General features: G+C 37.3%; 1 protein-coding gene across 1 annotated transcript in view; it reads right to left on the bottom strand.

Moving 5' to 3' along the window:
- Positions 1–1903: 1903 nt before the first annotated feature.
- Positions 1904–13702, bottom strand: part of TMEM117 (transmembrane protein 117) — a 195970-nt gene continuing 184171 nt past the window's right edge. Inside the window, exons 7-8 of the mRNA XM_416041.8 lie at positions 12487–12616; positions 1904–3797 (exon numbers count right to left, since the gene is read on the bottom strand). Coding sequence (XP_416041.3) covers positions 3157–3797; positions 12487–12616 — 771 coding nt within the window. The 3' untranslated portion in view covers positions 1904–3156. The remainder of the gene's footprint in view (positions 3798–12486; positions 12617–13702) is intronic.

The following is a 13702-nucleotide window of genomic DNA, read 5'->3' as shown; positions in this document are numbered from 1 at the left end:
TGTGTTTGAGGATGCTGAGGTAATTTATAGGCACCTGTAGGCTCATAAATCTTATGTGCTTAGCCCAGAGATGTCTCTTCTACACATGCTCCATAAGCTGTATCTATCATGCATCATTGTACAGAGTATCTGTGTTAAAAAAAAAAAAAAAAAAAAAGCTAACAAAAAGGTAAAAGAGCTATTGCACCAGGTCCAGTCTCTGACAAAGCACAGTCCAGCCCTATATTAAAGGCTTATCACAGAGAGCAGAATGGAGATGTGTGCAACATGTGTGAAAACTTAACTTCTATTTTCTTTCCTTCCATATATTGCTCAGCTTCTTCATGACAAGAAAAAAAAAAAGACTAAAAAAAATTTTGTTAGGCTTTCAGGAAAATGTTAGCTAAACATATCAGTCATAGTGGCGGATAGGAAGAAAGGATTTCAGATTGTTTTGAGTTAATGAAACATTTCAGAATATGAATAATGAACAATAGTTGAAAACAATGAACATCCTTGTGGGAGGGATATTTCCATTTCAGGTAACCAATTTTAGGCAACTTAGCCATCCAGTCTCCCATGAGCCACTCCACAGTGGAAGACAAGCTGCTTCAGAAGACTGAGGATGAATCTGCATTAGCAGCTCTGTACAGGAGCAGAGTTTAGAGTGTGCTTACTTACTCTCCCCTGGCTCCAACTGTGTGGTCTCTGCACATAAGAATTGACTGAAACATACGCCAGACACTACTGGTCAATCAGTTCTTAGAACCAGACTACAGCTAAAGTGAAAGGTCTCAGGGTAAGTCTAGCCACCTATCGCAGGCTTCTCAAACAAGATACTGGAAGAAGAGTGGAAACACTCCTCTCTGTCCATCTCTGTTTACAAATGAGACTCTCACACAGCTGTGAAGTCCTTTCTCCTCTAATTAAATCAATGAACAGACTGTGGTGAGTGGCTACACTAAGACTTTCCACTTCTTATAAATTTGTGTTGAAAGCAGTCTCTCTGCTTGACCATTAATTTAAATACTCCTCCAAAATCTAGGATTACTTGATGTTTTTCTCTCGTTCATGCAGGCTTGTAATGACCTTAAAAGCATTAACTCAATGCGAGGTCACAGAATTATTTTAGCTGCGGATCAGTTGCTTAATAGCAGTTTTCTCGGAGTCATGTAATCATGCAGGCAGTAAGGCTCAAGTAAGTCTTTCATTTTCTGCCAGCTTATTAATGGATTTAACCACTCCCAAGCGCAAAAAAAAAGAGAAATGGGTTCATGGGGGATTTTAAGGTTGGGTTTATGTTGCCCAAAAAATACAGAGAAGCATGTATCTGCAAAATCAATCAGCTATTTCTGTGACCACTTAAAATATGATCTCACTTTTAAAATCAAATTCTGCTTGAAAGTCAAGTATCCCTATAGTCACCTCTTACGTAGCACAGGTGGGCTCTCACAGTGTTTTACTATTACTAATCAATGGTTTGTCTTTGGTTATATAAACAAATTGACAGACTGCAGTAGGCAAAAGCTAATAACAGAATTACTTTTATCCATATTTTGATGGAAAAACATTTGTTTTGATTATAAAGTGAAATTCTGCCTGATGTAATAATAATTATTCCATAAGAAAAATATTTGATCTTGAGTTTACTGTCCTTGCTAGTGCCAGAAATATTTGTGATTTTAAGTAGGACAGTGCATGTGGAATTTTTGTTTTTAAACTCCAAAACTAGCATAATATGCCCCTGCCTCATAATAAACAATGGTCGAATTATATTTATTAGAATTGGCTCTCAAGTGACAGTTAATGAATGCACAGTCCTATTATGCATGCTAAATTCAGCATCCCCAAAACTTAAAAGCAGATAGATCAAAACAATGGAGATAAAAAAGTCACAAAGACAAAACACAGCAACACAAGTTAATGACAGGGAAATAACTCAGACTTAAAAATTACTTATTATTTAGTAACTTGTAACAACAATTTATAGAACTGAATTAGAGGCAAATCACAGTCTTTCTGATGTTTTAGATACACAGTCTCTCTAGTGCATATAGTTTGATCATACAGCAAAGAATTCCAAAGTCCCCTTCCAAAAGCAAAATAAATACTTTCAGCACGTTTCTGATTCCACATTACATTTACTCGTGGATAGTGAATGAAGAAAGAAAAGGGTACAAGACAACTCAAGTATCAATCTATTTTAATTGAAACTCCTAAACGTTTCTTCAGTGTGTTCAGAGTGTCCGTGTGTGGTGCATTTCACTGGCCCGTCTCACCATACCTGCACTGAACCATACAAATACAGGATTTAATGGGCTCCGTGTCCTTTACTGTAATCACTCCATTGGCTCTTTGATGTGACATAGGTTTGGTGTGATGATGGAAAAAGTTGCTTCAACCATGTATTTTCACCTCTGTTTCTGAAAGGTGAAGGGCAGAATTTTTAATCAAGGAGCAGTTTATCTTTAATTATGAAAAATATAATTAGGCATTATCACCTAATTGCTATTACTGATGGAGAAAGTCATATTTTCGTAAGTAGTGACCCATGCTGTATTATCGCTCTACTGTTTACCGCATAATGAATCTGTATTTGTGTTTGGCAGCTAGCCAGCAAAAATTAAAAGGTAATCAACATGCTTCTCTGCAGTCCGGTCATCAAAGTCACTGGCTCCACAGATGAGTAAATAACGAAGTCAAGTTGTGATGTTCTAACTGAAAATCTCCTTAAGGAATAACTGTGTTTATCTCCTCTGTTAAGACATCAAATGATACTGAAAATAACCATATACAAAAAGCATTGCAAAACAGATCAGAATAACTGTGCTATACATCTGGTGTTGAGTTAAAAAACAGTTTAATGTCTCAAGGCACCACCATGGTAGAATTTTATACCTGCAAGTAATCATCTAATACACTATTGTACAGTTAAGGTAATGTATTAATAAATAGCTTGTGCAATTTTGGGAAGCAATCTATAAAGGAATGTCAGATATACAGTAGGCACGTACTCTAATACAAATAAAAAAAAATCCTAGAAAAAGCATGCCGAGCACCGTTTGGTATAGACTGAGTTTCTTATTCTAAACACTATGTAAATCTTAACTTACAAAAGGTAAAACTGAACTCTTATAGCAACTGGTTATTTAAACTGATTTTCCTGGGTATTTGACTCTATGTTGTAGGGTTACTCTTAGGGACAACGGACTCTGGTACTGGTTGTAAGGGGCTATCTTGTTCACTCAATTGTGCGTTCAAGTTTTCAGAAGTTAGGAGAGAAGAATTAAAAACTATTTCACTTAAGTCTGATTTTATGGATACAAGATGTGGCTCTTGAAAACTTGATGGTTCTTCTACTAACACCTGTGTATTTTCTCGTGTCATTCCCATATCGGACGGTGACTTTCGTTTCATTCTTGTGTATGATTTGTCTAAATTCTCCATGCCTTGGTCAGTTTTTTGAAATCGCCCAAAGAACCAGATGAAGAAACCAAACAAAGCAAAAGCCAGCAAACTTGGAATAAAAGCCAGGCATTTGACATCAAGGCTAGAGCCTATGTATCTGCTGTGCAAGAACATGTCTCCTTCGGCATAGGTCCGGTTGGTCAAAGGGTTAGTGTTATTGGATCTCCATTCCCAAGACAACTTAGTTCTGTTAAGATCTTTCAAGCTTTCTGAGTCCTTCACGGTGTAGATCTTCTGCCCAGGACCAATATATTGACCATATTCGTGAGGTTTGTAAAATATTTGGTTCTTCCACATATTTAGATCCAAGATTAAAACAAGAAAGATAATCCCATAGTTAAACCATTTGCCTGTTTGGAAAAAAGAAAGTTCTGTTATCTGATATATCCATTTTAGAAGCAGTACACATGCATTCATATGTAAAACCAATTAAAAGCAAAAATCCTTCTGTAATAAGTCTGTAAAGCAAAGTTGTAATAATATTCTCACTGTAATCAACTTTGTGCTGAATATCCCTTAGTATTTTACAGTTAGGTTTGGGCACATGATAAAATAATTTTGTAATGCAAGCACAGCAGTATATCAATTGAATTCACATTGCATTTTGTAGGTGATCTGTTGATTAGATAATTACATTATGTGGTATAGATCAATAAAGTTAAAAAGCATTAATTTCAGGACTTTGAAAATATTGACATGGAAATTCTCCTTGAAAAGGCTATGTTTAATAGAAATATTTGTATGCCACTGATGTCTGAAATGAGACTCTTCTGGGGTTTTATAAGCACGTACATTTTAAGCACATGCAGATATTGTTTAATATCCCAACCACGGTGTCCAAATGCTCACAGGGGAGGCAATTGGATAAATGATGATTGAGAGATATTATGCCCTTAAGAAAAAGTAAGGGCTGATTTTAATACTGGAATGTTAGTCAGCTTAGCTTTCCTATGCTATATGTAGTGAAAAACTCCTCCAAAGAGTGACTCATAGTCTAACATCAAGCCCCTGAATACTGGAGGAAGAATGCTTTCCCTGTTTATCATTTAAAACCACTCTAGGCATCCAAAATATATAAAAGATACTTCTATGCAATAGCAAAGTTATCCCTGCTTTGAGCAGAATATTGGAACAGATGACCTCCAGGCATTCCTTCTAAGCTAAATTATTCTATGAAAACACACACACACACACACACACAAAATAAATTATACTATACTCATACTTAAGGCATCCCATTCATGTTTAGCTGAACATATGTTAAGATCATATCTATGCAGTAATGACTGACACCACCCAAGAATCCAGCAAAACTACATACATCAAAGCTGTGTTAGGATGGAGAATTTGCAACTGACATCATAGCATTATGTGAAAGGACATTTGTGGAGAAACGCCCCTGACAATGAATGAAACCATTTATGCTAGAATCATATTTAACCATGCTTCAAGTGAAAAAGAAAATGAATGTTTGATAAAGAGTAAGTGGATTCCAGTTCCTCTGTATGTTCAAACTGAGCCATGGACCAGTATGCTCCATTAGGGTAACACCTTGCATGTTAGCAATTGTGTTTAATAGCCCTCTTCAATTTAGTTTGCATTTACACTGGAACTATAAGACAGTGTTCTTTCAATTGTGTTATTGTCACTATCCTGAAATCAAACTACACTGAAAAGACCTTGCAGTGATTCCTGTTCACGTAATTCCTTAATAACTCTAGTTTCTATTTTCTGGGTTTTCATCAACACTGTAATTGACCTTTTAATGAAGTGGAAAACTGGTGAGGAGGTTCAGCCTGTACTGCCATACCACCAGCATCCGCTTCTGATGTTGTGGGCCAACATTGTAAAAGAGGAGATATTACTTATGGAGCAGTTCTCTTACATTAAGAAACAATATGATCTAGTTTGATGCAGTTTCCAGTGGATTTCTGTCCTGTATTTCCTGTGTTTCTCCCCATCAGAATAACCTTAGTTTACCCACCACACATAAGCTTTCAGGAAACAGAGCCAGAATACACCTTGCATAGTGTGCGCTGAGGGGCTGTTTGGGACATACATTCCACTGATCAATTGGCTGCTGTCAAACAGAATACATAATGACTGACTTCTACCTGTATTTCCTCAGCTGGGCACTGACTTAGATTATTTTTCCATACCTAATCACCTAATTTCCTTAACTAATCACTAAATCCAAGGACATAATGGGAACATAAGTACTGTTTAGATTCCTACCCTCAAAAAATATTCTTGGATCTGGCTGTGTGCTCAAAAGTTGTTTGATGATGAATGGATATTGGAAAGAGAGAATGAGACCAATTCCCCACAGAGAACATGGTCATTTAATTCTCATTTTCTTAGGAAAATGGGCTAAACATGAATGCCAATGAAACATGAATATTAGAACAATTATCTGTTTACCTACAGATACGTATTTGGTACTCTGCATTTTTGCAGAGCTAGAAGAGGTCACTTTCCAGAGATTGCTAGACTACGGGAAGTGGATGACAGGAAGTGAAAAGACTCATGCTGGGACAGGGACTCTGTATCCAACAGACATGGCAATAGTGAAAACAGGTAAGGAAAAAACAGACAACTAAATGATCAAAATGGGGAGTGTAATGAATTGGAGAAATTATTGAGATGATCTTTATAAAGGCCAAATGATACTCCTATAATCTTGATTACAAACTTCAGGTATGAATGACAAAGGGAACTTACCTATTTTAATACTGAGATGTGAGCTACCACATCTTTAGGCCTGTTGGCACCCAGTAGATTTCACATTTCTCATCTGTGACCACGTAGCCCTAAGTATAACATGTAGAATAAACCATCTGAGCAGTAAGACTCGAGATGGAAGCCTGCTGATGGAGTTGCCCAAGAAGCTAGCAGAAAATACTGAAAATGCTGAATAGTTTGTTAGGTGCTTGGTCTCAGGCCTCATGTAGAACCTCTCCTGCACTGACTTCATCATTGTGAATCTTGTTGGATATCTTTAAAAAAGGTTCTATCCCTCATACCAAGAATTAGAGTACTTACCTGATATAAAAGAGATGTACCTTTCAATTCTTCCTTGTTTTGTTAAAAACATGAACTTGAAACTTCCTCACTTAGCCCCCAGATACAGTAAGGCAGACAGGAACACAGCCCAAATTTTCTGAGTGTATCAGTTGTACTACCACTTGTAAATGGTGCTTGGACAATCAGCTTAGATGCAAAAACTTCACTTACCCGAGTTATGTCCATTATGCCTAAGAGCCAGCTGGTTGCTTGACATCTCTCTGTTTTCTGTTGGACCTACTCCTTTAATTTCTCATCTCTAGACTATTTTTACATTCTCTGATTCACTGCCATGATATATGAGTTCAATGACTTTTCCTTTGAAGATTGTTGTCACCAGAACTAAATTCTGTAACAGTCTCACTACAAACATATGAACACAACAGTATCTTTCAACTCCTACTCCATATTCCCTGTAGCCAAGGGCTGTGTTAATCTCCTGTGACACAAAATGGGAGTTAGAGCTGTCTTGGTTACTTACAGAAAGTATTTATCTTCTTCTAGAATACACTGTCCTCTGCTGTTTATCCCTCTTCCAAAATGTGTACTTCACTTAGCTGCATTAGCAGGCATGATAGACAAATAAGTCCAGTTTGCCAAGCAGTTCCTCTAGATTGGTGATAAATATATTGAAGCAGTCTGACCCAAGAGGTCTGACAGTCTCCTCTCACAAGCATTTATCTAATGATAATTCCACATGACATTTCAGTTTTGAGACTGAAGATACTAACCGATCTTTATAATCTCTGTACACAAATGTATATAAAATTATTGTCTACTGCAACTCTATTTTAGCATAATGTTGTTTATAGCAAAGTTTAGATCATATATCAAACTCATACAGGAAATGAACTTTTTAGTTAGGAGTCACTTCTGACCTTGCACCTTGTGATAGGTTTGAGCCTATCATTTTGCAGAGTTGGGATAAATATACTATAGAGTTATATTTTTTTTCTTGAAAAATAATAATAAACAAAAAACAAACCAAACCAAAAAACAACAACAACAAAATCCAACAAAAACCAACCCCACCAAAACAAAACAACCAAAAAACCATAATATAATTAATTTTACAATGCTTCAAATTCCAGATAAAATTGGAAGGGAAAATGGAGTCCCACATAATGAAGTCATTTAATTTGTCTCCTAGCCAGCTGATGTAGGATCAGTACCACTACTACTCTAGGGAGGTCTGTGCATCCAAGAATATTTGCATACACCTGGCATTGTTTAGCTCTTCATCACATAGATTTTCCATAGACAAATTGAGTTGGAAGGATGCAGATCTCAAGACCACAAAACCAGTCAAATATTTCAGGAAACTGAGAACTATACCCAAACTCCTTAATGCAGTTACAGTGAAGACAATCAGGTGCAAAACTGGCTGTCATTCAGCCATGTACTACTTAAAACACACCTGGTTCACAAGCACCATTTACAGTGTTGAAGTCCTTATCTGTTACACATGACATCTGAAGGGTCATGCATTTCTGCCAGCTGAACAAAATATTTGGGCAGTGATCATTTTTTAAGAGGCTCAAAAATTCTACAAGTGGTTAAGCAACCGATCCGCAACATGACTGATTTACCAGGCAACTGAGGCAGGCAGATCCCGCACACCTAAATGCTCATAAACAGTTTCTGATTATGGAGCATTTTTTATTTTTTGTAAGTCAGTCCACTCTGTAATGGAGTAGTCATGTCCTAAAAACAGAATTCTAGTGTAGAAACCAGTCCTCAGGAGCTCTCAAGAGGTCAAGAGGACATATGAAAATCCCACTTATTAAGGCTAGACTCAATTGGCCTCATGCTGTTCAACCACAGCCAGAGGCTTATGTAGAAAATGTTGTCTTTAGATTCTTATCTCAATTGCATTTTGTGTCTAAAAACATCCGGACACCTCTGTAAAACATACAGATATCTTAGAAACATTCTTCATCTCTTCTGTCATGTCAGGGCTAGACACATCCATACAGACCACTCACAGCTGAACTAAGCAGCAAATCCTCTGAGATCTTTTAATGTCTGTGTGCACGGACAGCTTTGTTTTTACCTCTAACCTTTCTATTTTTGCCCTCGGGCTCCTTCAGGCATATCTGTGTAGGTGATGCTTGGCCTGGATCTAGACATTCTTTTGGTTTAACTCCACAAGCCAGCCATACCAGGCACTTGCCAATCAGGAAGGTGACAATTTCTCCTTTGGGTGGAAGAGCACGCCTAGATCAGAACTCAGAAACGCTTTTACAAACAACTAGAAAAATCTCCCACCTGTTTTGCTACCTAAACATTAACTTTTCTCATTTGAAACTTATTTGAAACTATACAGCCGATTCTCTTGGATCTGTGCTATCAGATGGCACCAGCCTGGCCTCCAAGTGCCTTTCAACAATGAAAGAATCAGAAGCAACAAAATTTACTTTAAAGTGTTACAAATTTCCCTGGGTATTATAGAAACTAGGCTAGATTATGTATTTCCATAAACAACAGCGAGGACGGAAAACATACACATTATAGTGAGCCATCTATCAAGCGAAATCCAGATCAGTTAAGCAAATGCAGGAATTCAAGATATTTTTGATGTTCATAGATAAAAATGCCTATCAAAAAAGGATAAAAATGTTTAATACTGAGTAGGTACTTGCTAGGAGTTCCTAGATGCAAAGAAATGTGGGCAAAATGAGGTACTCACTTATGAGTAAAAGCGAGATAGGCTTTTGATAGTAAATTTAAAAGTTCAGTGAAGCATATAAGCAACAGGCTGCAGATGTTGACATAACTGCCAGTTTAAAACATTCCGAAATCAAAAGCCAGGCCTAAGAAAGCATGCTACTTGTTCAAAGTAGCCAGATAAGTGAAAAATAATGTGCTCAATAGCATTTATCTGCTTTTTGAGACAAGGACCTATGTAGAAGTAACATTTTTTGTTTCTCTCTGCAATCATGAGGTACATTTTAAAAAATATGAAAGTAGATGCTCTCACACAGGTGCTGAATACAGGAGAGAAGATTTCAAGATTAAACAAACAAAAAAACAAAAAAACACTTCAGTAATCAACTGTCTTAAAAGACTTAAAATAAAATCAGGAGAGCTGGCAACACAGATCGCATAGCTGTGAAATACTTCATCTGTACAGACCATATACCAAGTCATTAAGCACACATCAACAGAAAGGTGGTTTAGTGTCATTTACTTCTCTGCATGTCCCTATGCTTATAACTGATTCTCTGTGGGACCATTGCTCATTAGAGCAATCCAGCACTGAATAGGGCTGCTCAGGGGAGTCCAAGAGTAACCAAATACATAAAACTTATGAAGAATAATATTTGCAAGGAAAAAGATGGGAAATTATATTTCAGCCATGACTTCTTTTTTCTTTCTACTAGGAGAAATGGATTTTCAGTTTCTGGACACTGGGGCATAGATTGTAGTTTTGCAACTTGACCTTATCACAATAGCAAGTACACAAATAACTGATATTCGGGCCCTTGTCTTTTTTTTTTTTTTTCCTGCTTGTAACAACAACAAAGAAAAGTTACACAGTTAAGTTTAACACTCTGGATCTCATGTATTAAACAAGGCTTAAACAAATAAGGTTTTAACAGGGCTTTACATTCCCTCCATTATCAATACCCTACCCACATGTCATCTGCCACAGTTTCTTTCACTTTCTACCCTCATTTTAGATTTGATTACATTCATCTTGTTAAATATATATAAAGAACCAGCTTCTTCCTTCTTTTATTAGTTCCTTGATTTAAGTAGAAAATTAGAAGAATCTACACATCCACACAAGAACTAGAGTTTGAAAATGATCCAAGATGATACCCTAACCTAACCTAAGAACTGGTGGCAAGAACAGATGGTTCAAGCAAAACTTACCCAAAGGGAGGTTACTGTGCCATGTGTTATGGCTGTTTATTAGATCTCCTAAAGGGTGGTGTAGCACTGAGATAAAACAGGCACTCAGTAGACAGAGTACGTGATGTGCAGTCAAATGGATTGATTTGTCTAGTGAATCTAATAAATGGATCTTGTTAATGCTGAGCAGGGAAAAATATTCCTCAGCCCCTATTCATTAGCTCATCCTCATTAAAAGAATGCTTTCTTGCCAGAAAATCAGAAAGACCTCCAGTCCTCTCTGCAGAAGACTCTACGATGCATAAATATTGATCTCAGTTGATTTGCTTTTAAACAGCAACACTGCTAGCAGTTGTATTTCTGATATGTAATTTATGTTCTTTGCTGTTGCTTATTCCTAGCTCTTCTCTGCTTATCAATATCCCTGACTCTTCTGCAATGCAAAACTGTTCTTCACTCTTCAGTCCCTCTTCTACCACCCATTGGTTTTCATTTACATTAATTATATCCTGAGTTCCTGTATCTAATGGCACAGCTCACCCAATCATTACTCAGTCCTTGTTCAAGCTATTACGTGCACCTATTTCACTACTGCTCTTTATTTCATGGAATAACTGCAGGGCATCTGGGATCATCATGGAACTGAGTCTCTTCAAATTCATGCTCTACTCCTGAGAAGCAGAATTAAATCCTCTTCTCCACTAGGCCTGAATTCCATGCCTATTCATGCCAGATACTTGATTCTTATACTCTTTTTTGTTCTCTTCTTTGTTTCCATTTTTACTTGACTCACTTCAGAGAGAAAAATGTGTTCTTCAAATACACATCTCTTCTCATTCTGTATCTTCTGTCACTGACCATGACATCATTTACCTGTTTCACTTCATCCTGCTCCTGATCTCAAACCATCTCATTTAGATATACCCCAAACCCATTTCCTGTGGCCTATGGTCTATTTCCTACCAGTACTCCAACAGGGAACCTACATACAACTTGAAAAAATTTCCATCTCTCTATCCCTATTTTCTACTGGCCCATTTGCCTCATTTTACTCAACAGCCTGCAGGTGACTTTTGCACTCATTTTCTTTTCTTTTCTTTTCTGGTTTCCAACCTGATCACTCCAATTTCTATCATCTCTTCTGAAAATGCCTTCTCTTCATTCAGCCTATCTCCAATGAGTCCCAGTTCCTCATTCTTTCATCCTTGACACATTTTCCTTCCTTGTCTTCTGATGCCTGGTAGGCTTAGGGCTCACCTGCTAGCTGTTGGCCATGTCTTTGTATGATCTCTGAATACTCCTTTTGTCCCTGCTCTGCAGGAATTTCATATGGCTGTATCATTGGATGCTCTCTATATCTTATTCCTGTACACTGTCATGTGCTATGATTGTTTATATTAGTGGCTAAAGACCTCTGTCAGTTCACATTTGCATTCTTTTGCTATACAGTACTATTTATTTCTCTCTTGCCACCACATTGCTCTGCACAGCTTGAAAATAGAAGCAAAATATTTATCTCTATTTAACCTTTCCCTCTTTTTCATTCACTACTGTTATTCAAACACTGTCTCATAGCATGTAAGGACTGGGTACTTTTATCTGTATGTGCCATCCATTTGAATAACTGCGACTCTATTTTATTTGAAGTTATTTAACTGCCTGCTTTTGGTTAGATGAGTGATGGAAGTATGGCTGTGAGTGGCCTTTGCCAGATGAGAATGACCGAAGTTATGAAAAGACATTAGCATAAATCACAGCAAAGGCATTTGAAAGCATAAGAGATTTTAAATGAAATAAGCAGTTAATTCCCCTGGAGAGTAATTTCAGATAAAAGATTTCTGAAGCTACACTAGGTATTACTTAGTGTCACAAAAAGTTGCTGAAATCCATGACAAACAGCAGGTCTTTTTGATTTGTAAGATACGGATTCCTCATTTCCCTGAGAGGCTTATATATGGATGATACTGATAGGGAGAGTTAAACAGATAGAAAAACAGCAATCATCCAGGGGGATGGGGGAGAACAAAGAAAATATGTGGTAAAGAACATGTTAGCATTCATTTCCTACACAGAAGCAGTTCAACGTGTGCCTGTATCACAGTCTGTGTGGTTACATACCTGTTATATGAATGTGATACTCCTCTTTTAAGATCTTTTGGAAATAAGGTACTTTGAACTGCATGTGTGCAGATGGCAAGCCTGGAAGATTCACTTCAACATCACCCATAAAATGTGGGAACTCCCAGTCCTGTTAAAAAAGAAAAGCAATAGCCTAAATATAAGATTTCACAGTATATTTTGCCCTTTAGAGTGGCTTAAATTATCAAAAGGGCACTGTTCTATTTTTAAGCCTCCCATTATTGACTTTTCCCACTATAAGTTTTATGGAACCACTTGAAATTGAATATCTTGTTTATACTAGCTATTGCAGTGTGACTTTTACTTCAGCTCCATGTAATTACATGTTTAAAAGTTCACAACAGAATGACCATAATGAGCCCACCGCACCAGCCGACAGTATAAAATTGTCCGAGTATATGAGCACCTGTATATTACACTGTGTAAAAAGAATTGGTTCATGATGTAACTAATTACAGCACCCTTGCAATAGAAGTTACAACTTCTGTTCCTAATCTGGCAAACAATTTACAGGTAAGAGATTGGTAGAGAAAGTCTGTCCCCTCAGTCTTTCATATTTGCAACTTGCTCAATTTATGGGGTGTTTTCAGCATCTGCCCATAATACATCTAAATAAACATTCTCTGCAAGTGAAGATCCTTCAGCATAATCTGCCTGAATCAATCCAAGCACAGTTTTCTCTGCTGAGATATTTCAGCTGACAAAGTAATGCTGGAAATGTGGAAGCTCTTACCTATTATTATGCATATTTTGGTGGCATGTGATAACTCAGCTGAGGAGGAGCTGCATTTAGAGGAATTTTTCATTTGGTTATCTGTACCCACCACTGATCACTTGAAAATGGATATAATAGCATGGCTCATTACAGCCAAAACTTAAAAGTCCAGCAATATTGCTGGAGTCAGTATAATTATTGCTGGGTGGTTACCTGGTGTGCTGCAGGCTGTTAAAAACATACTGGCCCTGTTCCCTATGCATGCACCTGGATTTGTATCCCACAGTTAGTGCAACCCACACTTGAATTACTGACAGTAAGAAAAAGGAATCTGAAATGGAAGGAGCTCTGTAAATAGCTCTTCCTTCCTTTGCATATGATTTAACATGCAAGAACTGCTGAACAGCTCCAACATCCTCAACGGTGGAAGGGAAATGAAAGAGTGGGGTTTACCAGCAGGGAATTTAGCATGGCCCAAAC

This window comes from Gallus gallus, chromosome 1 (assembly GCF_016699485.2).
Source record: "Gallus gallus isolate bGalGal1 chromosome 1, bGalGal1.mat.broiler.GRCg7b, whole genome shotgun sequence".
In the NCBI taxonomy this organism is placed as follows: Eukaryota; Metazoa; Chordata; class Aves; order Galliformes; family Phasianidae; genus Gallus; species Gallus gallus.
This window is presented reverse-complemented; position numbering and strand designations above follow the sequence as displayed.